This window comes from Pelobates fuscus, chromosome 7 (genome assembly GCF_036172605.1).
Source record: "Pelobates fuscus isolate aPelFus1 chromosome 7, aPelFus1.pri, whole genome shotgun sequence".
In the NCBI taxonomy this organism is placed as follows: Eukaryota; Metazoa; Chordata; class Amphibia; order Anura; family Pelobatidae; genus Pelobates; species Pelobates fuscus.
This window is the reverse complement of record NC_086323.1, coordinates 126,911,459-126,937,352: the sequence shown is the minus strand read 5'-3', so window position 1 is coordinate 126,937,352 and position 25,894 is coordinate 126,911,459. Positions and strand designations below refer to the sequence as shown.

General features: G+C 45.1%; 1 protein-coding gene across 1 annotated transcript in view; it reads left to right on the top strand.

Moving 5' to 3' along the window:
- The window catches only part of RASSF1 (Ras association domain family member 1), a 97,583-nt gene that overhangs the window by 31,228 nt on the left and 40,461 nt on the right, over window positions 1–25,894 (top strand). Inside the window, exon 2 of the mRNA XM_063426584.1 lies at window positions 24,086–24,210. Coding sequence (XP_063282654.1) covers window positions 24,086–24,210 — 125 coding nt within the window. The remainder of the gene's footprint in view (window positions 1–24,085; window positions 24,211–25,894) is intronic.

Sequence of the window (25,894 nt, the reverse complement as noted above, 5' to 3'; positions counted from 1 at the left end):
CGTAGGACGTTTTACAAGTTATGGTGTACTTTATGTCATATGTTCTATTAGTATGGGGGTGGTTAGATTTTTTGGCCGCTATCATATGTCCACAGGTTACACACCCCAAACAGCGTACACTTCCCCGTACATTATGTTTGACTGTCCCAGAATAGCTATCAACAGGGTCTGTGTGCACCAATATGTCTTTCAAATTTTTGTTCCTCTTGTAACAAATAAGGGGACATTCTTTGAAAATCTTTGGCAATGTGTAATCCGCCGCAATCATCTTCCAATTGTCCTTCACAAAGGCAGCCACTTGATTATGCGAGTTATGGAATGTCATAGGGAAGACTATTTTCTGTACATCGTCCATCTATTGTTTCACCGGAGCTCCTCTGGCTTTCAACAGTGCATCTTCCAAGACCTGTATTTTATAGCCCATCTCCAAAAACTTCTGTGTCATATTTTTGGAATTGTGCTTCAGCCACGATCATATCAGAATTGTTGCGAATCACCCTTTGGTACTGTGCTTTCGGTATCGACTTTTTCAAAGACTGGGGATGTGCACTGTCAGCGTGTAATAAGGTGTTTCGATCTGTTGGCTTAGTGAACAGAGAATATTGGACCCCTTCCGTCCCATAAGAAAGTTCCAAATCAAGGTATTGGACACTCTTTTCGCTGATATTTGCTGTAAATCTGATAGGTGACTGTAAAAGGTTCAATTCACAAACCATGGCATCTGCCTGTATATGAGAGCCACGCCAAATAATCAACAGATAATCTATATAGCGATAATATCCTTATTATGTGTTCTTGATACGGCAACAAAATCTGAGCTGTTTCGTATATATACATAAACGCATTGGCATACATAGGGGCCATCGCAGACCCCATAGATGTTCCGGCCACTTGTAAAAACCACTGGTTTTCAAACCTGAAGTGGTTGTTATGTAGAATGAGAGATAAAAGCTCCAATACAAACTCAACAGGTGGTCCTTGATAAATAGGGGACTCGCACAGTACTTGTCGCATTGCTTCAACACCTCCTGAATGAGGAATGACTGTGTATAAATTTTTTTTTTTTTAAATTCTTTATTTTAGTTGTGCACATAAATAACAAGCAGCCTCAGTGCGCCACAACAGCGGCATCAGGGCAAAAAGGTAGACAGTTGCAATACAGGTTGTGGCACAGATTAGTCAGGCACATTTTTCGGGAACAGAAGGGCCTCTAGCTTCTCCCAGAAAATCTGAAAGGACCTGTTCAGCCGATGCTCGACCTCTGAAAGCTCGCTTTGAGAGCTAGGGAAGGACGCCGCCTCCGCCATTTTGAGTGCCTTGTCTTCGCTCGTGACAGTCCCCTGTGTCATCGTGACATTCTTGCCGGGTTGTCTCAGGGTCTCCCTAGGGTGGACCGGGATAACCCCCACCGGTCCATAGGGGGGGGAACGGGGGTCTGGTCTCCGTTTGTCAGCCGCCAGTGCCAGCGGGGGAGCGGCCGTCTCCATCACGCCGGCCACATGTGTAGGCCTCACAGGAAGAGCCGGTGTAGTAAGCCGGGGTCGTCGCTTAAGTGACATCGTTGTGTGCCCCTGGGCTTCACCTGTCTTCTGGGGTCCTTTTTGAACCGATCAGGTCCCGTTTTGATTGTCTATAACTGATTAACCCCTTAAGGACCAAACTTCTGGAATAAAAGGGAATCATGACATGTCACACATGTCATGTGTCCTTAAGGGGTTAATTAGTGCCGCAGAGAAGGAGCCGTATGAGTTTGCATCCTCTGCTCTCTGCGGCCAGGCCCCGCCCCTGTGTGTATAAATTTTTAACATCCATCGTAATGAATATTGGAGTTATGTCGTCAAACTTCAAAGATTTGATCCTATGTAAAAGCGTCTGAGTATCTTTTATACATGTGTGTAATTGCTCCACGGGTCCCTTAAAAATAAATCCAGTCCCATGATTGTTCATAGCACTATGTAGGTTACATTTAATGTATAACCTCTTATTAGCTGTTTGCACAATTTCACATTCATTCCGTTCACTGTATTAGTTCCACTCGAGTGTGTGTTTGTATAATTGGTTGCCTAGGTAATTGGGCTTCCCCTCTTACGTGCACGTCATCACACACGTCTGGAGGTGGAGCATGCATGGGGATGCGTGCGCACACCCGGAAGTGATTGTGATGCCGGCGGGAACGAACTGAATTTCCACCTGGGTGAGTTTATTGATTGATTTATGGGGTATATATTGCCAGTATATGTATATTGTCTTAGTGTCCTGTTGTACCTTTGACCCTGAAGAAGGTCCCGAGCGGGGACCGAAACGTTGGTTGTTATGGTCAGTTTTAAATTATACGAATAAAAGTCTGTTTTAAATCCGGAGAGCAACCTCACATTTGAAGATTTGCATGCTTTGGAGCCTTGGTGATGCGGTGCCTTCTCTTTGAGCGTGAGTGCAGGGGAATATTGCTTTTTTTGATATTTTTTGGTAGTGTGGGGCTCTACCTTCTTACCTTTGTGCACCAGCTTTTAGTGCATTTGGATATTGCACTTTTTGTTTGGATATTGAGCATATTTAGCTCTCATATATTTGGCAATAGATTGATTTATTTTTTCATTGCTATTTGTTTGGACAACATTTAATATGGACATTTTTTTTTGCATTAGCTGGAACCTATGTGGAGCATGCAGAAACTTTACAATTTACATCAGAAGAAGCATCTCATATTTTATGGGAGCAGACAAGTCAGGAGTTACCCAGTCAATCTACATCAAGGGATATTTATTTTAAATTGTTACGCTTACATAAAAAAGTGTGGATTTAGACTTACACGGCTTGTTTTTGTCTGATTATTTTAAAGCCAAAATGATCCCACGTGGCTTTAGGCTTTTGAATATACCCACAATTGGGAGATTGAAAGCGACAGTGTGTAGGGACTGGACACATGTCCTCAACAAAGCTTCGCTTGACTTAATGCTTATAACTATTAAAGATGTCAAGACAGACTTGATGGAGGTTAAGCAACAAATCCTTGTATTTGAATCCGAACAAGCTGTCTTTTTGGCTTCAGCAGAAGGGTTAAAATTATTGCAACAGCTCAAGGTGGAGCTTTTAAAATACAAAAATGAGCTGGCGAGATTTAAAAAACAGAAATACGAAATGGTCCAACAAGACTATAAGGACCACCGTGTATACAGGTGGTTGTCAGGTGACCGCCCTTCAAGACCTAAACGATTTCATAAAAGAATAATACGTCCAAAAGGGACCACTATTGATATCACTTCTGGAGAGTCCACGTCGGAAAATGAAACCCAAGGAGATACACCTTTTTTAGGTCATGTGGCCCTAGGCTCCGTAACAAGGAGCAGGGGCAGAGGCAAAGAAAATACAGAAATAGGAGGGGGCACAAGGGCCAAGGTGGGGCCAAGAGGCAAACCCCCTCTTCAGAAAGAACCCCCATCTTCAACCTATCACACAGACAACTTAGTGAAACAGAAATAAATATCCTCAGTAGGGGTTTATCATATGTACCTACCAGTGGTGCTAATTCGTTTAAATGGAGTACGGAGTTATTCCAATTAGACAGAAACATGAGATTGAAAGAATTTTTTCATGCGGTGCACAAAGAGAAAATCCAACATACTCAAACTGGATTAGAGAAATTTAAAGTGAAGTCCATGTTTGACCCACAGACGAACAAGTCTTCAATTAAAACTTTTTTAACAACTACTTCAAAGATGTCTCAGGAAATTTTTTCAAAGAAGCAACATAAGTCATATAACATTACTAAGAAGGAACGACAAGTGCTTAAAACGCTAGCTGAAGATCATAGCATTGTAATCCGCTCGGCGGATAAAGGAGGAGGAATCGTCCTTATGAATTATATTGACTATTTTGAGGACCTTAAGCATCAACTTTAGGATGGAAACACATATCGTCCTTTACTAGGTGATCCTACGTTAGATATACAGAAAATTGTGGATGTATTAGACATGGGTCTGAGAGCTGGCTACATTAGCCTTGAGTTACACCGTTTTCTCAATAAGCAATACCCCCGCACTCCTATAATTTACAGCATACCAAAGATTCATAAAAGCGTAACTAAACCTCCGGGCCGCCCCATTGTCTCTGCCATTAATGGCATTTTGGAACCCATAGCACAATGGCTGGACTTTATTTTTTTTAAATTCTTTATTTTGGTTGTGCATAAGGAGAACAGTAAGCACTGGTGTGCCACAACAGCGACATCAGAATATAGGTATAAGCATTTGCTTTACAGGTTGTGGTCATCAATAGTCAGGCACATTTTTTAGTTAAAAGAAACAACATAAGAAGATTGCAACATTATACAATTTCGATTAGCTGAGGCATTGAGTTGTACAGCATTATACAGTATTGTTAGATACACGTCTAGCGCAATGAGTCGGCGTCAGAGGTGTCGCAGTAAAATGTATAAGTTTGTTGTATGGTTTGTCTGGGTGGTGCCACGTTGTGAACTGGCTCAATTTAGGCTGTGTGTTCTGGGGGTTATGCTGAGCCTATTGTGGGTGAGATATGGCCGCCCTAAGTGCCGTCCATCAGTCATAGCTCCAACTCGCAAGGGTACACGTTTAAGGTCAATCACTAGCTGCTGTGTTACGCTGTAATCCCCCAGTTAGTCCCCCCGGTGAGCTCCTGTGGGAGTCAACGTGAAAACCTTACTTAGAGGAAGAATATGAAAAGCCCACAGATATCGTACCATAGGGGTAAACAGGGAGAAGTCGTTAGCAGCCATTTCGTCGTTGTTAGCTGTGAATATGTGGTCAGCGTGGTGGGTAGCACGTCTGTGCAGGGGACTTAGAGGACAGGGACCATTAGATCATCTTGCTAGACAGTCATGTTCAATTAGTGAAGCTTAGGGTGCCCCCTGTGGTAAGAAGATTGTCTTTGGCAATTTGGGTGATTTTTTTTTATTTTTTTTTTTGTCAATCTTTCTTTTATTAAGGCATGTGAGATGGGTTACAGAATGAAGAAAGGGGAAATGTACGAGTGGCATGCAATAAAGGGTTAATACAGCAATAACATTGTATTACATTTCCGATATAGTAATGCCTCATTTTTGTTTTTTTTGTTGTTTAACGAAAACATATTATAAACAGGCTTATATTCCCCCACATGTCAACGATGTAAAGAGTTGGGTGATAAGATGAGGGGGGCAAGTGTGCATGTATGTTTGCAAAGGTAGACTTAATGTGCAGGTTACAGACAGGTTTAAACACCTCACCCGTTATAATAGCTACAATAGCTACAAGTTGGCAGACTAGTTGATTAGGACAGGCATGCGTTCAAGTTGAACATGTGAGCTTAGTGTGCACATTATAAACAGGCTTAATCTTACTAACATGTAATAAGTCTTACTCGCCTGACTAGTCACAGTGTGCTATAGCAAACAATAATGCGTTACAAATAATGGGGTGAGACGTATAATCTAGCACTTGCAACACCCTCACATGGCGGAGACACTCCAAGTGGGCCATAGGCTGGGCCAAGAGATACTGTGTGCACTGCGGTAGGATTAGGGCATAAGATAGTAGAATTACGAGACCAACATGGGCAATATAGAAATTAAGACTAAAGAAAAGAAAAGAAACAAATAGTAAAACGAACGTGGGAGGTAGGCAGCATGAAATCATGGTCACATAACTGGCTGGTATCCTGGATACACTGGGTCTGGAGAGAGTTCGTGTGTGGCATTTAGCCTATGCCACTTAGAGTCCAAGAATAGTGAGGGCGCCTGAGAGCAGTCTCGGTTCCCCTCACCTGCTCACGCTGTGCGCATTTCTGCGGCAAATGTGCCTCTGCTCCCCGGGTTGCAGCGCTCCCTCTGTGCTTCCTGGGTGTCCGTCGTCCAGGCGCCATGTTTCTTCGGCCCGAGGCCTTAGCGGGGGCCCGTGCCACATGTCCATTGACCCCATCAACAGGGTCGTGGGCCCAAAGGTCCGCCGGCGTGTGGCTGTCCCCTCGGGTGTATGGGTGGCGTGGAAGGGTTTCCTCCAGTTGAACCCCCAGCTCGGAAGAAGTGTGCATGGGCCTGTCGATGGCATGGTCTCCCCATGCGGTGCGATGCGTTGAACGGGTAACCCGGGATTTGCACAGGAGTGTGCTCGGAAGAGCCTCTTTCTCAGCTCCTAGTCGGCTTTTGGGTTTAGACACGGCCCGTGTAGGTAGCTTCAGCCGCCTCCCATGCCTGTCTGCGATGCGTTGTCTTCTCAGCTTTATCAGCGGGAGCTTTGGGCGGTGAGTAGAGGTCGCCGGGCGAGGTTTATGTTTTGCCCCTGTTGTTGGCGGTTGTTGTCGCTTCGGCCCACGGACTCCCCGTGTCCGCTGACTGTGGCTCACCTTGGGCATCGCCTGCGCTCGCGGTGGTGCCGACTCTGTGTGGGTGAGTGTCAGCTGCGGTACAGGGGTGTTAGTGCCTGCCCGTTGCTCCCTGGACGCCAGCTTCGCCCAGAACTTGTCGAACAGCTCGTCCAGTTTGGCCTCCAGCTCCGTAGTCTGTGAGGGCCAGGCGCACGTGGCGGCAGCCATGTTGTCCCGTTTCATGTTACTCCGCAGCTCGCCATGTGTCTCAGCGGTTGTGAGCAGGTTGTTGCTTTGCTTTGGACCGGGATAACCCCCGCCGGTCCTGGGGGGGGAGCAGGGCATCTGTTGGGCCGTGCCTCCAGTGTCTGGGCGAGGAGAGCGGCCGCCTCTCCCCGGTCCCGTCCCCCGCAGGCCGCGGCTGTCCATTCTGGGTGTCTGATCCGTCGGGCACTCAATTAGGGTTTCCAAGTTTGTTGCCGGGTCACTCCTGCCGTAGGTGTCCGATCTCGGGTGCTTTAGGCTTCGATTCTGTGGGTTTTTTAGCCCGAAATTGGCAAACACAGCGGGAGCTCAGCTTTGCTGCGACTTCTCAGTTTGCTGGCTTAGCCCCGCCCCCTGGCAATTTGGGTGATTTTAAAGCAAATAATGTGCAACAGGTTAATTAGCAGTAGTGCCCGCGTTACAGGGGAGTGAGCTGTGTTCTCACATAGCTGCCAACACATGCTGCCAACCTGCGGGACCGGCCTGCAAGGAAAGATGGGTCTCACACTCAGAACTAGCATACGTAGCTGCGGCCCCAAGTGCACCGGCCCACCGGGAAATTTCCCGGTATCCCGGTGGGCCAGTCCGGCCCTGACGTAGCAGGCCGCCCGCGTTGACATGGGTCATAGGCATTAAGTGCCATAGGAGTATGCACTGGCGCTAGCTGAGGGTATGGTCACATCTGTCTCGTGATGTGTATGTGGCCCTGAGCGGCCTGGTTACGCTAACTGTCAGTACCTAAAGCAGAAGGCAATGGTTTGTACTAATTAAGATATGGGAGAAAACAGTGGATTAACATAAACATCTGAAATTAATACTATACTTTGTGCATAACTCGTCAACTTCAATGTATTCATTTTGTTTAGTTCCAGTAATCAATGGGAGGTAGCATGTTGGGTTGCTTTTGCCCCCTCCAAGTGTAGAATGGCAGGCAGCGGGCTCAGCCGGTTGCAGGCTGTGACAGTCCCAGTGTCTCTATGTCGTGATCGCTGCGTATGCCTCCGGTGTGGATCTCTGGGGGACGAATGGGACGCTCCTATGGGTGTCCCATGTATAGGTGCGGTTGGGGGGGCTGTTGTTGCTCATGTTGACAGGCCCCGTCGGGGTCAGCAGTTCGTGGGGTAAGTGCAGAAGCTGGAGGAAGGCTAGGGCGGCTCGGATGTCCTGGATGTTGTGTGAGTCCGTACCCCGTGTGACTGTTAGTGTCCTGGAGGGTCGCCACCTGTAATCCACTTTGTGGGCATGGAGCATCAAGGTGAGTGGCTTTAGCGATCTGCGCCATGCTAGGGTGCTATTGGACAAATCCGAAAAGAGCGAAATGTCCATGTTTTCGAATCGGAAGGGGGTCTTGGTTCGGAAGGCTGATAAAATCGTCGCTTTGTGTCCGCTGTTGTTGAGGTTCAGGATGATGTCTCTTGTGGCATTATTAGGTTTGTTGGTTTGGGGATTCTGAATATCCCTTCTGGGGTGATCGTTGCGCGCTTTCCCTGTGGTAATATAGCGAGTAACATGCGCTCGATCAATTTGGGTAGTTCGGCCTCGGCAATGTCTTCGCGGACTCCCCTTACTTTTATGTTGAATGCCCGCCTGGCATCTTCCAGCACCGCGAGGCAATCTTCCAGTTGCCGGTTTTCTTGTTCCAGGCCATGTACCGTTTTTTGTAAGACGGTGACGTCTTGGGCTTGGGACAGTGAAGAGCCCTCCAGTTGGGAGATCTGCAGATCTGCTCGGAGCGCTGTGACTTCCTGCTGAAAGCTATGCTTCAAGTCCGCCATGAACTCCTTCATGACCGCTACAGTGAGCGGTTCTTCTTCAGCCTCTTTACCACAGCGTTGTGCCTTCCGTTGTGGGTCTGGAGGCCATTGATATCCCCCTTCTTCCGCATCGGATAAGTCCTCGGAAAAGTCCGAGCACCCGCCGTGTTGGGCCGCCATGTTGGCTTCAGAGGTACCGGGTGCCTGCATCCACATCTCCCCTATTGTTAGACCCGGGGTGGGTCTGTGTGGCACTGTTTTCTTCCCCTTTCTCCCCATTGAGCCTTGGGGTGTTTGCTGGTAAGTAAGAGTAAGTGTTGGGGGGTATTTTGCTCGTTTTTCACCGTTTGGGGCTCGGAGCTCCCTTAGCATGCGTCCAGTCGCTTCAGCGTTCAGGCTCCGTCCCTGGACTTTATTTTTAAGGGACCCGTGGAGCAATCACACACATGTATAAAAGATACTCAGACGCTTTTACATAGGATCAAATCTTTGAAGTTTGACGACATAACTCCAATATTCATTACGATGGATGTTAAAAATTTATACACAGTCATTCCTCATTCAGGAGGTGTTGAAGCAATGCGACAAGTACTGTGCGAGTCCCCTATTTATCAAGGACCACCTGTTGAGTTTGTATTGGAGCTTTTATCTCTCATTCTACATAACAACCACTTCAGGTTTGAAAACCAGTGGTTTTTACAAGTGGCCGGAACATCTATGGGGTCTGCGATGGCCCCTATGTATGCCAATGCGTTTATGTATATATACGAAACAGCTCATATTTTGTTGCCGTATCAAGAACACATAATTGGATATTATCGCTATATAGATTATCTGTTGATTATTTGGCGTGGCTCTCATATACAGGTAGATGCCGTGGTTTGTGAATTGAACCTTTTACAGTCACCTATCAGATTTACAGCAAATATCAGCGAAAAGAGTGTCCAATACCTTGATTTGGAACTTTCTTATGGGACGGAAGGGGTCCAATATTCTCTGTTCACTAAGCCAACAGATCGAAACACCTTATTACACGCTGACAGTGCACATCCCCAGTCTTTGAAAAAGTCGATACCGAAAGCACAGTACCAAAGGGTGATTCGCAACAATTCTGATATGAACGTGGCTGAAGTACAATAAAAAAATATGACACAGAAGTTTTTGGAGATGGGCTATAAAATACAGGTCTTGGAAGATGCACTGTTGAAAGCCAGAGGAGCTCCGGTGAAACAAAAGATGGACGCTGTACAGAAAATAGTCTTCCCTATGACATTCCATAACTCGTCTAATGAAGTGGCTGCCATTGTGAAGGACAATTGGAAGATGATTGCGGCAGATGACACATTGCCAAAAATTTTCAAAGAATGTCCCCTTCTTTGTTACAAGAGGAACAAACATTTGAAAGACATATTGGTGCACACAGACCCTGTTGAGAGCTATTCTGGGACAGTCAAACATAATGTACGGGGAAGTGTACGCTGTTTGGGGTGTGTAACCTGTGGACATATGATAGCGGCCAAAAAATTTAACCACCCCCATACTAATAGAACATATGACAAAGTACACCTTCACTTGTAAAACGTCCTACGTAGTTTATAAGTTGACATGCCCATGTGGACTCCACTATGTGGGTAAGACTGAGACGTAACTTTGTGAGAGAATTAGGGGTCACCGCTCAAGTATTAGACTGGCGTATAGGGATGGGGTATCGGATAAGCCTGTTGCCCAACATTTTCTTGACAATAAACACCCATTGTCGACTTTAAAGTTTATGGCTATAGACCACATCCCTCCACCCCGTAGAGGTAAGATAGAGGTAAGATGTTACTTCAAAGAGAAGCTTTCTGGATCCATCAATTGGATACGGTATCCCCTATGGGATTAAATGAGAATATCACGTACCATTCCTTCATTTAGAGATATCCAGCTAATATATGATTTTAATTTGTATATATAATATATTTTAGTAGTGGTATTAGAAGTAGGGATATATGTTGTTTTTTTTGTTATATATAATTGTTGAGTGCAATATATATATTTACAGTATGCAAATAAGTATGTATTTGGTGGTAGCACTTTATAAAATGTTGCACTAACTATATCAGCAATGTTATGTATATATGAATATGCGGGGGGCGTGGCCTGAGCTCTGACCGAGATGGACGCATAGAGAGTGAGCTCCGCTCCGCCAGCACAAAACACAGCCTTAAAACTAGCAATAAACGGCACACATGGGACGAAATCGCCGCACCGATACCCCTCAGACCCCGAGGGGCTCCCAGTCCGGACACACTCACGGACCGATGGACGGCTTCCTCCAAACCCACACCGAAGTAAGTGGGGAAGCGTGCGGATCCAATATGGCGCCGACATCACCCCCCACGAGCGGACCGCGTGGCACTACCCTGGATGGGCTTGGGGAAGAGATCCGCTCGATGGCTGCAGCAATGGTGACTAAGGCAGACCTCTTAATTCACACCACATCCATACAAGATGCTTTACGTGCGGAAATTGCAGGTATCAGATCAGAGGTTGCAGCACAAGCAGGCCGCATTCAGACTATTGAGCACACACAGGAGGCCCAATCCACAAGACTGCAGGCAACTGACACAGCCCTTGCACGCCAGGGAGAAATGCTGTTGCACATGAGGAGGACAGTGGAAGACTTAGACAACAGGGGACGGAGGAGCAATATCAGAGTACGTGGAGTCCCTGAAGCTGAAGGAGAGGAAAATGTCGAACACACCCTGAATGATCTCTTCCGCCTGATCATGGGTGAGCAAGCTCCTCACACCTTCAAATACGACCGTGCACACAGAGCATTGCGCCCCAGATCCCTAGAGGACAGCCCAAGGGATATCATATGCTGCCTCAGCTCGTTCCGTGACAAAGAAGCCATCATGAAAGCAGCTAGAGCTCAACCTACCTGGAACCATCGAGGGGCACTGGTCTCAATATTTAACGACCTCTCGCCCATCACCTTAGAGGCCAGGAGGGCTTTAAAACCCATCACGGCAGCCTTACAAGAACGAAATATCGCCTATAGATGGGGTTTCCCATTTGCCTTGATGGCCAGACACCAGAATGGCTGGGCCTCCATTCGGTGGCCAGAAGAGATCCCCAGATTCCTCGAGGAAATGGAATTACCGAACATCTCGGTCCCGGACTGGGTCCTGGGCCCATTGGGAGGGAGACCCCAACCTCAAAGGGGAGCGCCACGGAGGCGTGGAGGTGGTTCGCCCCGGGGCCTAGCGAGACGCAGACGCAACAACCCAGAGGCACCAGAATAATGAGTATGCTCACCGCCTCCCTAAATACCCATCCCAAATTCTGCATTCCCCTGGATACCCACGTACCCACCACCCCCTTGAAATTTATGGACTAGCCGCGGACATTGGAACCCTAGGGGACTACCCCTCACAAAGACAGGTCACAATTTCCCTTCGTTGCGCCAACTCGCTGGATATGGGTGGTAATTGTTATATGCCCACACGGACATAAGTGAGAACACGTTCAATACCAACTCTCAGACCAAAGGACACAGAACCCACCAACTACGGAAAATATGGACACTGCGACACACTTGTTGAATGGTGCACCGAACCAGCCCCTGGAAAGCAGATACACCAGGAAGAACGGCCCCATGCACGTGTGACTGTTTCTAACCCTACAAAACAGGACTCCGTTGTGAGAACCGCACACCTCTGCATTGAACAAAACTCTGAACCCCCACACTGCACCGTCTAATCGAAAGATGCTCACGATGGACTTACGGTACAGGGTGTCACGTCCACACTCACACAACATTAGGTGTTCAACTTACTGACACGCTTAAAGTCATGTTACCTACACATAGGCCGCACACAGCTCACATTTCAAAGGTTATGCACACACTCATTCTGTTGCAACATCTGTAATACCAGGGTATACTAGCAGGGACATGTACCTATACCGCATGCTACACCCCGCAACATGATGTAAGGGGGGGAGAGGGGCTCTAGGGGGTATATGACTACAACAATGTCGAGGAATAATGCTACTTATTACTTATACAGACACACGTGGAGGTGATACCATTGATTGTACCTTATACGCATTGCCTGATACTCGTTAAATGTACATCCATTGCGGGGATAGATGTGGGATGGGTGGAGGGGAGACGGGGAGGGGAAGTGACTTGAATTATGCCACATGTTTAATAATATTGCTATGTTGAAATGTTTATATGTTGCTATTCATGTTTTCTTTGCTCCATACCATGCCATGTGTTCCTCACAGCACTAGGCTGTGATGCTGGCGGTGGGGAGTTAGTTGATACGAACCACATACCACACACATACTTTGGATCCGTATCGGATCGGGGCGAGGCCGCCTACCCCTACGACAGGCCGTGCATAGAATACAACGGCGGAGCTCCCCGGGACCCCAACTCCTGGTCTGGTTACTGGAGTGGGCCTAGGCAACTCCTGCCGTCGCACGACTATACCCCCCTTCTCCTGAAGGGGGACCGAGGTGACCACTCTCCCTTCCCACTGTGGGGATCACCTCTATCTGGGGACCTAACAACCCCATTTTCTTAACCTTCCCACTACACCCACCTTACACCTTACACTCCACACTTAACACACCGGCGTCTACCTCTCCCTTGCCCTGCGGTGCGGCCCACGGGCGGGTGAGCTCACCGAACCCGGCACCCTACCTAATCCCAACATCTCCTACCCAGATAACACGTAAAAGTCCGCACACTCGAGAGACCCACGAATTATTGCTACACAGATATAGCCAGGGTGTCACGTTTAAACATTTGTTATGAAGGAACACAACTGCAGATTTCGTATAGTTTGAATATTTATTAAAGAAAGTAAAAGGTAAAGACTTTAATTCCACTTTACAGGTACTGTAGCATTAAGTAATAAACGATAACTGAAGTCCACAATTATATGCACTGTAGCTTTAAGTAGTAAATGATAACTGAAGTCCACAATTATAAGCACTGTAGCTTTAAGGAGTAAAAGGTAACTGAAGCAGCAAGAGTCCTTTAGTAGTATTAATTAATTAGATGATAAAAAGTTACAATAGCTGTTCCATAGACTTTAAATGAAGAAAGATAGATGCAGCTAACTGAGACAAGTATGAGTTGAAGTTAGCTGTAACGGTTGGCTTTAACGAAGGACTTTGGAGACAGGAAATAACAGCTTTAGATGCAATGCTTATCAGAGAAGTTTTACTTAGCTTCCGGCACATAGAACACTGGTTCCCGAGATTTCCTCAGAGGCGGATTATCCTGCATGGATAGAGTTCAGCTTTAGCCGTGGATGAGGAAAGGTGAAGGGAACTTTGCAGAGTCTTTCAGTCCGGTCTGGTAGCAGAGGCTTTCACAACGAAGTTGTAGCCGGGTTGTGAGTAAGGAACGTAGTTCAATAATCCAGCCCTGATCAGCTGGTGCAGTCAGATTAAATAGGCAGACCGTGTCATAAAGGGGTGTGGCTAGGCTCCGTGGAACCAGGAAGTAAGAGGATACCATAGTTAAGGCATGACAGTACCCCCTCTTTAATGAGCAACCTCTGGGTGCTATTGACTTGGTTTAGAAGGGTAACTCTTGTGAAATTTGGAAACCAATTTGTCGGCATGAACGTCCGAGGAGTTTTCCCATGTATCTTCATCAACTCCACATCCTTTCCATCTGATGAGGTATTGTAAGGAGCCACGATGGATCCTTGAATCCAGTATACTTTGAATCTCGTATTCTTCTTCACCCTGGACCAATATGGGATCAGGAGAAGTAGTGAGATTTCTTTGGAAAGGGTTAGGATGATGAGGCTTCAACAAGGACAATTGATTGGATCTTTGGCATACAGAACAAGATTTGACATAAGATTCGATAGTTTGGTCTTGACGAGGCCACCAACAGTATCTTTTAGACAATTCAAGGGTCCTTTTCATATCTGGATGACCTGCCAGAGGAGAATCATGAATTAATTCAAGTATTTTAATCCTGAAGGAGGGAGGCACGTAAATCCGGTCTTTGAAATAGTAGAGACCGTTTTTCTTAGATAATTTCATTGATTTAGGAAGTTCAAGAGCATCTTCACTGAGACCTTTAATGTCGTCAATAAGAGAAGATAAGATTCCAATGACTTTAGGCGAAGGAGGTACTTGAGGAGTTTTGTGTTGAGAAAGGACAGCTCCAATTGCAAATTCCGAAGCATCCGTTTCAAGGACATAAGGATATGAAGGATTTGGAAGTTGAAGGATAGGAGCTGTTGTAAACTTTCTCTTTAATTCACCAATGATTGTAGGAGGAGGAGACTCCAGTTCGGTGTCAGAACAACATGAGGTTTTAGCTAGTTCTTTCGTAGACTGAAGAATTGGAATACGTTGCAAGCATGTTTTCTTGCAATAATCAGAATCAAATGCAAGAGAGAAGGGAAACCATGAGATTTGAGGGTTGTGGTTCCTTAACCAGTTGATCCCCAATATAATAGGAAAAAATGGTGATGAGATGACATCAAATATAAGACTTTCCGTATGAGTATGATTGATGGTTACTTTTAGAGGGATGGATTCATGAAGTATTGGTCCCGATGAGATGAGGGACCCGTCAATCACTTTAACAGGTACAGAAGTTCTTTTACGAACACAAGGAATTTTATTCTTTGTTACAAAGGCTGAGTCGATGAATACTCCATTTGCACCGGAATCGATAACAGCCTTGGTTATGATTCTTTTATTGTCCCACTGTAATACAAGAACGATAGGGGACATTTGAGTATTTGCTGTAGAGGGAAGTACACTTAGGATGGAAGAGGCATGAGACTGCCTTCTGCCTTTTGTCCGTTTCAATGAAGGACAATCAGAGACTGAATGAACTTGAGAGGCACAATACATGCAGAGGTTTAACATACGTCTTCGATTTTTCTCTTCAGGAGTGAGGGGACTTCTTATTATCCCTATTTCCATAGGTTCGATTGGTTCAGATGGGTTGTCAGGAGGCTTTGGAGCCCCTAGTTCCATAGGTTCACTTGTTAAGGAAGTCTTTTCTGGAGCTTTTGAGGGAGTGAAAGGTTTGCGGTCTTTTGAAAGAAAAAGAGACTTTTCGGCCTTTCTTTCTCTTAATCTTCTGTCAATGCTGATTGATAGGCGAATTAGAGCGTTCAAATTAGTAGGGAGTTCTGTTCTAGATAATTCATCTTTTACAGCTTCCGATAAACCAATTCGAAACTGGTTGCGCAATGTGATGTCATTCCATTGCGTTTCTATAGCCCATCTTTTGAATTCAGCAATGTAATCTTCAACGGGTCTATTTCTTTGCTGTAGTGTTCTGATTGTTAAATCAGCTGTAGCTTGTTTGTTAGGATCTTCATAGAGAAGAGACATGGCTTCAAAAAATTCATCCAGTGAATCTAAGATGGGGTCATCGTTTTCCAGAAAGGAATGAGCCCATGACATAGGTTCACCTCTTAGAAAGGAAATAACCGAACAAACTTTAGTTCTTTCTGTAGGGTAGGATCGAGGTTTCAAAGCAATTAACAATTTGCAAGAGTTGAGGAACTCCCTGTATCTGGAACGATCTCCATAGAACTTTTCAGGGTTACACACAGCAGGATCACTAGCCGAGTGCAGAGTAGTATGAGGAGTATGAGTTTGTAAATCTCTGATATAAGTGAGAAGTCTTTCGTTAGTAACTTGCAGGTCTTGCACACTTTGGGCTAGTGCATTAACTCTTTGATTCAACGTAGTTATAGTAGAATCGAAATCTGCTGGATCCATTACAATGGCTGGATTATTCTGTCACGTTTAAACATTTGTTATGAAGGAACACAACTGCAGATTTCGTATAGTTTGAATATTTATTAAAGAAAGTAAAAGGTAAAGACTTTAATTCCACTTTACAGGTACTGTAGCATTAAGTAATAAACGATAACTGAAGTCCACAATTATATGCACTGTAGCTTTAAGTAGTAAATGATAACTGAAGTCCACAATTATAAGCACTGTAGCTTTAAGGAGTAAAAGGTAACTGAAGCAGCAAGAGTCCTTTAGTAGTATTAATTAATTAGATGATAAAAAGTTACAATAGCTGTTCCATAGACTTTAAATGAAGAAAGATAGATGCAGCTAACTGAGACAAGTATGAATTGAAGTTAGCTGTAACGGTTGGCTTTAACGAAGGACTTTGGAGACAGGAAATAACAGCTTTAGATGCAATGCTTATCAGAGAAGTTTTACTTAGCTTCCGGCACATAGAACACTGGTTCCCGAGATTTCCTCAGAGGCGGATTATCCTGCATGGATAGAGTTCAGCTTTAGCCGTGGATGAGGAAAGGTGAAGGGAACTTTGCAGAGTCTTTCAGTCCGGTCTGGTAGCAGAGGCTTTCACAACGAAGTTGTAGCCGGGTTGTGAGTAAGGAACGTAGTTCAATAATCCAGCCCTGATCAGCTGGTGCAGTCAGATTAAATAGGCAGACCGTGTCATAAAGGGGTGTGGCTAGGCTCCGTGGAACCAGGAAGTAAGAGGATACCATAGTTAAGGCATGACACAGGGACTACAATACACGCAAAGGAGTAACACGACATAACCTGTTACACCACGCACGCGCAACACATAGAACCCCGGGAAACTATACGGAGACACGATTAGGCCTACTGATAACAATAGCTAAAAGACAGGTGCTGGTGTCTCCGCGCGACCGGGCTACCTCGGTGGTGTGCATATGGCGTACCTCGGTGCCCCGCTCAATGTCATGACTCTCAACTGTCGGGGCCTAAACGTCCCAGAACGACGCACTCACCTACTGCGGGAATTACATACGAAACGGATCTCAGTGGCAATGCTCCAAGAGACCCATTTCCTTGAGGGCTCCGCACCCAAACTCCGAAACCGACACTTCCCTAACAACTCCTTTGGCAATCACCCCACGGCCCGCAGAGCCGGAGTTGCAATACTACTCGCAGCCGAACTGGACTTTAAAGAACTAGGTAAGATGACAGGCACACAAGGGAGATTTCTCTTCCTCAAAGGCACCATTGCAGGCAAGCTTTACACCTTAGCATCCATCTATGTGCCCAATAAGAACCAGGCACGCTTCATCCGAAGAACATTGAACAAGCTGCGGGAATTCTCCGAGGGCTCACTCATCCTGGGGGGGGACCTTAACACCCCCCTAGAACCCCACATAGACACCTCCACAGGGCACAGCCATATACCACGATCTAGCCTTCACTCAATACGTAAGTCGATGGACGACCTGGGGCTAGTAGACTGTTGGAGAACGCTCAACCCAGATACTAAAGACTACACTCATTACTCCGCACTCCATGGACGCTACTCGCGAATTGACTACCTGTTACTTCAACAGGAAGGATTGCCCAGATTACGGAAGGCCGCCATAGAACCCGCTACATGGTCTGACCATGGCCCGGTGACAGTGGAACTGGAATCGCCGATGTTCAAGCCGGCACAATGGACTTGGCGCTTAAACGAGTCCCTGCTCCAGGACCCGGAGGTGAAAGGGGAAATTACGCAAGCTCTCGACCTATACTTTCAAGAAAATGATGTGGCGGACATTTCACCAATCACACTGTGGGAAGCCCACAAGTGCACCATACGTGGCACACTCATCAAAATCGCCTCACGCAAGAAAAAGGCAATCCTGAGGGAAATGACGGACCTATATGCTACCATCTCGAGGTTGGAACTCCAACACAAAGAAACTCAAAGTGCCGACGTACAAAGGGAATTAACAGAGGCCCGACACCGACTCAGGGACCTAATCACGAAAAGACACCACCGATCTCTACAACGCTCAAAAATTTTTTTTTATATCCACGCAAACAAAGGTGGCAAATACCTGGCCCGCATCCTGAAAGGCGACACCCCCCGCACACGGGTGCACAAGATACGACTACCGACAGGGAATTCATCCCAACACCCAGACGACATCGCAAAGGAATTCCGTCGATTTTACCACACCTTATACAACCTACCTGGCCCCGGAGTTATGCCACCGACGCAAAATAACAACACATCTATACACGACTACCTGCGTAACACCGTAAGCCGAACAGTGACAAGGGAGGCAGCTAACATACTGGACGACCCGGTTAGTATCGAGGAGATGGCGGCGGCCCTGAAGCGCACCAAATTGGGCAAAGCTCCAGGACCTGACGGCTTCTCCACAGGATATTACAAACGCTTTTCTTCCATCCTCCTGCCGAGACTGACGACTGCGGTCAACACCATCACCGAGGGGCAACGATTTGGACCAGAATCTCTGACAGCTACCATCACAGTGTTACTCAAGCCCGGAAAAGACCCCGAATAGTGCAGCAGTTACCGTCCAATATCCCTATTAAACGTAGACACGAAACTACTCACTAAAGTACTCGCAACCAGGATACAACGTGTGCTACCGAGTCTGATCCACGCGGATCAGACGGGGTTCATACCAGGGAGAGAGGCCCGTGACAGCACCCTACGCCTCTTCTCTATACAACACAGAGCCCGGGAGTCACGGGATAAGATTTTCCTACTTTCCACAGATGCTGAAAAAGCTTTTGACCGCGTCAACTGGTCATACATGCTGGACACGCTGCGAGCCATGGGATGACCTCCTTTTTTTTATATCTAACCCACGGATCACGATCCCATGCCTACTCCTGGAATTTGAAAAATTTGGGAGAATATCGGGGTTCAAGCTGAACCTTTCAAAATGTGAGGTACTCAACTTGACCTTCCCAACAGGAGAATATACAGACATGGGAGCCACCTTCCCGTTCCGATGGTGCGTAGGGAAGATGAAATACCTCGGTGTCTGGATAACTACGAACCCCCAAGAGCTGTACCGATATAATTTCGCACACATCCTCCAACAGGTAACCAGAGATCTCGACAATTGGAGATATCCGCACATTACATGGCATGGTCGAATTGCCGTACTTAAAATGAATGTACTACCGAGAATCCTCTATCTGTTTCAAACAATCCCGCTGGCACCACCGCCTATCTTCTTTTCCACCCTAAAATCGGCTATCATACGGTACGTCTGGAGGGGAGAAACATCCAGACTACGACACGAAATTCTATGCCTACCTAGACGAGAAGGAGGGCTGGCACTCCCAGATTTCCAACGATACCATCAAGCAACCACGATGCAGCGCATTCTAGAATGGCACTCCAACGACTCCCCAAAACTATGGGTGACTTTGGACAGAGGAGACTCGAAAGCTAAACTTGAGGCAGCAGTGTGGCAAGGAGGATCGAGACGTCACAATGACGGGGGAACGGGGAACCCAGTGACTCAAACACTGGTGACGTGGGGGAAGATAAGGAAAACCACACAGGTCTCCCCGATCCCTAGCCCCCTGATCCCCATTACACCTAACGCGGGTATAGGGGGAGGTGTCCCGGCCCGGGCTTGGATATTCCTGGAAGCAAGGGACTACATCCCGATATACACTGTGCTTAAAGAAGGAACGTTACAGCCCCTGCGCGCACTGTTGGCGGATAGACCTCTTACACCAATGGCATCCCTCCGACATATGCAGCTGACACATTATTATGAATCGCTTTCACTCAAAGAACAGCTACATAGAGAACTCACCTGGTTCGAGGATATATGCCATCGTGGAGCGCAACTCGACAAAGCAGTCTCACAGCTCTACCAGCACTTAATAGTCAGTACCACCGCAAATAACCACACCTTCAAGAGACGATGGGAAGACCAACTGGGAGAAACCATATCAACATCGCAGTGGGACAAAGCACTCTTGTGGCAACACAAAAGCTCCTCCAGTTCCCACTACCAGGAGGTCAATTATAAACTGATCTCCATGTGGTACAGAACGCCAGTCGCCTTACACAGAATATTCCCGGAGGTGTCCCCAACATGCTGGAGATGCCAGGAGGAAAGGGGGACGGTGGTTCACCTGTGGTGGGATTGTAATACCATTATACCATACTGGGAACAAATTAGGACAGAAATTAAAGTGGTCCTAGGGGATGATACAGAGTGGTCTAAAGAACTGGCTCTCCTCCATATCACCTCTCAGTCCATATCTAGATATAAGAAGTCCATACTCAGACACTTATTGAACGCAGCCAAGGCCCTTATACCTCTGTACTGGAAACGTGTGGAAGTCCCCACGGTGGAGGAGTGGCGCCATAGGGTCGGAGACATACAACTGGCGGAGGCACTGCAGGCATCCCTGGCGGGCCGAGAGACTAGGCACGCGGAGCTATGGCAACCATGGTTCATTTACAAAGCCAGAGGACACTAAATAAAACACAGCCTAACATGAGGGAGGGGGAAATGAGGTTGAACATTAGAACATAACACAGCACGTTCACAATGCCGGATACTCAAACACCCTTATACCGAGGGAATACCCACGAGAATAGTACCCTCAACATTAGATCTCGGGCATGGTCTCCCACACACCCAATCTGGCGCTGGGGATGAGTAGCCCGAGCGAACAAGGCCTTCCCTCACTGGGACGATGGGGTCGCTTGCCGTGGGGCCGCATCGCGGGGATCCGGAGGGGGACGCTGACATGAACACCACCACAACCCACCTATCATATCGCCTACCAACAATCTGATCTTCCTCACTACCTACAAATAAAGACACCTCACATAGACTTCATCATGTACACTCTACTCGGAGGGGCAAAAAGGTACTCAGATGTGAGATGAAATACCCCACCTGTGGGAAAGCACTATTTTTGTTTACTTACACACGCTACAACCTTGACATACACACACTATACACTCATATAAAAGGACACTGCATCTTACACATATCGAAGGTATTAACAAGCACAATCTGTTGGGGAAAAAAAAAAAAAAAAAAAAATGTTGAATTATAAACTGAAAGATATAAGATACAGACATACTATGTAACCACGAATGTTTATTTGAAGCCTATGAGCCCTATAATTACTGTTACCTTGCTAATTTATATGATATCCTACTCCTTTTCAAAAACCTAAAACACAACAACAAACGAAAAATGAAAACAAACAGAAAAAAAAAAAAAAAAAAAAAATGCTGTACAGTACTTATGCAACACTTTATGCACTGTTATGTCATGATAACTTGTTCGTTACCAGTTCTAAAATATATTGTACCAGATGTTCTTTCTTACTGGCCTGCGAGCCTAAGACACTTGTTGCTGTACGGTGAACAAATAAAAAGATTTAAAAAAAATAAATATATATGAATATGCACTTTAGGTATTTAACATTATTGATTCTTTTTGCACTCTATCACTTTAAGATAAGTGGCACTTTCTATATTCTAATAAGCACTTTATTATGTATTTTATTATGGTGATCATGATTATTTAAGAACGATCATAAGGCTGTAGGCAAGTGTCAATAAGTACCATGAAGAATAGATTATGTGTCTATACAGTTTTAGGAATGGAACGTCCAGCTTAAAGGATGTTGAAAAAGAATATAAAAATTAGTTCTAAAAGAGTTCTACAGCAAGAACTGATCTCTCTTTGCAATTTTCAAGCCCAATTCAAGCACAACACACTCAATTTTATTTTATTTATAATCTTTATTGGCTGGGATCAATCTGATATGCAAATTGCCTGGTTCTTTTTGGAATGGCACAAGATGAGCTAAAATCAGCTTAAGATCTGAGCGGGGACCCACCAAAGGGCAGGTTATTTGACCTGTTGTCCGTTCTCAGTATACTCTTGCACCCTGTTTTTTTTCTCTCCATAATAATTTTTCATTTGGAATATCGGAAACGGTCCAAGCCACTTGGCACACTCTCCAGGCGTATGTATGTCAGGCAAGTTTTTAGCTGTCCAGCAGTGTACCAGTCCTGTAAACAAGTCCAGTTTAAGATCTGAAACCTCACAAGTCTCTTGGGGTAAGGATGTCGGCAAGGTCCAGGTTGAAAAGTAAAGGTGTCGTTGGGTTAGGGTTTGTGGTAACCTCGGATGAAAAGAGAATGGAGAACCATACCTTTAGGGTGACAAAAATCAGAGAATTAGGAGTTTTCATGTGACTGAGCGGCAAACCTCCCAGCCATAGCTAAGATGGTAGTTGGCCTTTCCTCTGCCCCATTTCCAGGTCAACCCAAAGGTTCTGCAAGGAGCAGACATGTCAATTCACCAGTCTATTTAAATGTGTTGCTTAATAGTATGTGTTCAACACGGGTAGACCCGACCCACCCATACTCTTTGGTCGAAACTAGCTGGGATTACCTGATTCTTGCCACCCCCTGTTCCAAACAAACCGGCGGGTTACTACCATTAAAAACTGAAAGAACGCCCTGGTGAGTTCCTCAGGAATAGTGTTTAATAGGTACAAGAGGTGAAGTAAGATGTTCATCTTAACCTCATTGATGAGGCCAAGCCATGAAATAAAGAGTAACACACAATTTAAGTTCCTCATCTATGTTATTAGTCAAAGCAGCTCCTTGCTGTATTACTTGTCGGTCACACTCCAAAATATATCGAAAGCTTTTGAGGATGAGTCTCACTGCCACTGGATCTGTCTTTTGCATTTGTCATTTTATGCTTATAGTACTGTGTAATTTATTGTCTTTTCATTAAATGCATTATTATATGTGTAATACTGCGGTTTATTCACTAATTGTAAAGAAATTACAAAAAAAAGGATTTGAAAACATTTTCTAAACGTGTTTTTTTCCTAGATCACATAGTTTTTGTCTAAATTTAATAACTGATCATTTAACTAATGGTTTAGTGCACCTTTCCTGTATGTTGCTGATTAGTTGAGGACTTCCCAAACAATGCTCACAGAATAAATGGAAAAATCAGTCATAAAACCACAAACTATTACAATAGTGCACTTAGCACCACCTAGAGGTCAGAAAGAAAATAGCCATTCATCAAATTCATATTTCTTTTCAAATATTTTTTAAAGGTTTTATATTTTTACATCAATATATGCAATACGTTTATATTGAATACATATAAGACAAATTATATATGGAGATACACACTCAAATGTACAAACAAAACAACAACAAAAAATTAGTTTATAGTAACAAGAATACAATTACTTCATTAGCCATGAAACAATCTAAGCTAATAAATATATACACACACACACACACACACAATTGTTTAATTCTGAAATCTTACTCTACTAGCCAGTTGTTAAAACATTACTTCTCATTTCAGCCTGGAGACTCCATGTTGAATTTACAGGAGTGGATTTCTACTCACCAGGGCTAAATTTTGAACACTAAATATATGTGTGTGCTCCGGCAGTGATGCTTGCACATCTGGATTAGAATATCAATGTCCGGTGCCGGTCAGGCACAAAATACAGAAAAAAATTTAAATGACCGCACTCCAAGGACTTCGTATGGGTAAAAATAAAATATAACTTTTAATTTATGACATTAAAAGGTCATAAATCTACAATAGGAGGGGATGGGGCCAGACAGGAGTGTGTCATGTCATGACAAACCCATGTCAATAGTGATGCTTGCCCACTGACAGCCTGCTTGACTGACTTTGAGCCTTCAGGATCATGCAGGAAGTGCTGCAGAAGCACTCCCTGCATGGTCCTAGTGGGAACACATCCCAACCAAACCGGGACAGTGTGCAGCACCCCAGAAATCGGAACTCTCCAACCAAAAGTGGGACTGTTGGGAGGCCTGTGTTTGCGATTTACATCCAATAGCAAACTCCTAAAAATGATTTTGACTGGTACTGTGTTTCACCTGTCTCTAACATAGACTCTCTTCCTGTCTTTAGACTGCAGTTTCACATGTCACTATCGATGCCGAGCGCTTATAAGATTAGATTGCAGCAGAGTAACTGAATTTGAGAGTGATGTGGATTCTACTCTTGAGACCTCATGGGAAAAAGACACTAATGTGGTAAGCGAGACATTTGTTTTTATCATTAACAGCTTTCTTTGCATATGATCACAGGAAGAAAACAATAATAATCTAACTCCTTGCAATGTGTCATATGTTCACACTGTCAACCATTACGCTGTTTATTATTTAATCAAATTAGTCTGTTACAATTCTCTGTGTTAAGAGCATCCAAGTCAAAATGTGATCATTCCATGTGAGATCTCTTTGTGCTCTGTGATGTTAAAATTAAAGTCAGGCTTCTATTGTATGTATGTATGTATTTAGATAAACGGGCAAGACAAATTACATGATATGATTCAGTGTGAAATAAAGGTTGTTAATAAAGCTTAAAAGTGGAATATCAAGAATAATTTAATAGATATTGTGACGAGACCAATCTCGCCAGTCGCCACTGCGCATTGGAGGAGCCTGGTTGCCCACCTGCTGCCTTTAGACTATGGCCCCATGTTGAAACGCTTGATTTTCCCCTGCAAAGACATGAAAGCCGGGTCATTCGGTGCTTGCCCTGTTTGAGCGGTGATACCCCAGATAGCTATGCCATGGAGCCCATTCGTATAATGAAAGACTATGGGAAAGACTTTGGCTCCATGGCAATTGAACTGTATGTGTGTGGTCTGAGCGCCACTCAGTAATAATGTGTGCTCAGACCTAAGCTATCTGGGGATATGTTGCATGTCTGTATTTTATGTAATAAATGTAACCTTGTGTATTTTATTGTATTTTACTGTCTTTTTACTGCCATGTGCTTAATGGAGTTTTGCCTCTGTCCTTGGAGATAATTGGATTACTTCCCAATTATCTCCAGGATAGAAGACTCTGTGGAACTGGTTTTGGGCAGAGAAGCCATGCTTCATTTGGTCACAAAGGACTACGATCTATCTTTTGAACCACTGGACCAATTTGTATGATTTTGACGTATGTTTGTATTTGGAGTATGCTGATTCTGAAAATGTAAGTTATGTGAATGTGATGCATACTTATAAAGTTGTGAATAATGTGGAAAAACTGTATTTCACAATTCCCATTGTGTAAGGTAATTGTATTACAGGCAGAGGGGAGGATTTTGTGTGGGAGTGTCTGAGTGTATTGTACGTGTTTATTGGTTGTTTTCCAAAACCCTGTGGGTGGTACTAATGTGTATATAAGAACAATAAACCCACAGCTCTGGCTGTTCACTGCTTGACCCTCAACACGGAGCTTTGTCTCGTTCTTGGGGGGATTTACTGTATGCTGTTAGAGACTGATTGCCAGGAGTGTAAGCCGCTTGGGTGCTTTTCCTGTTCAGCTGCTAGCAGCTATTCGTGAGGTTCCAGTTTGGGAGTTTGGAGTGCTAATTGGTATCCTGTTCGGGAGTTTGGGGTTCTGCAGTAGCTGTGCCTGTGTCTCTGGAAGGGGAAGATCTACTAAATGGCTGTTAACCCCTTTTATGCCTGGGGGTGCTGTTACAGATACTCTACTATAATCCGACTGTTATTCTCAGGGGTCCTCTTGTGCCATCCCACAGTTAAGAGTCAAACCATTTTCAAATGTTTGACACTTACCTGGGTACCACAGAGCCTACATTGCAGTCGCCCTGCATAGATTTCCAATACTGGTTTTGTCCGTTTTTGGGTGGAATTTATTGGCTGACGGAGCTATCTGTGAAGAGGGTCCAGCCTACAATCTCCCGAGGGACTCAGGT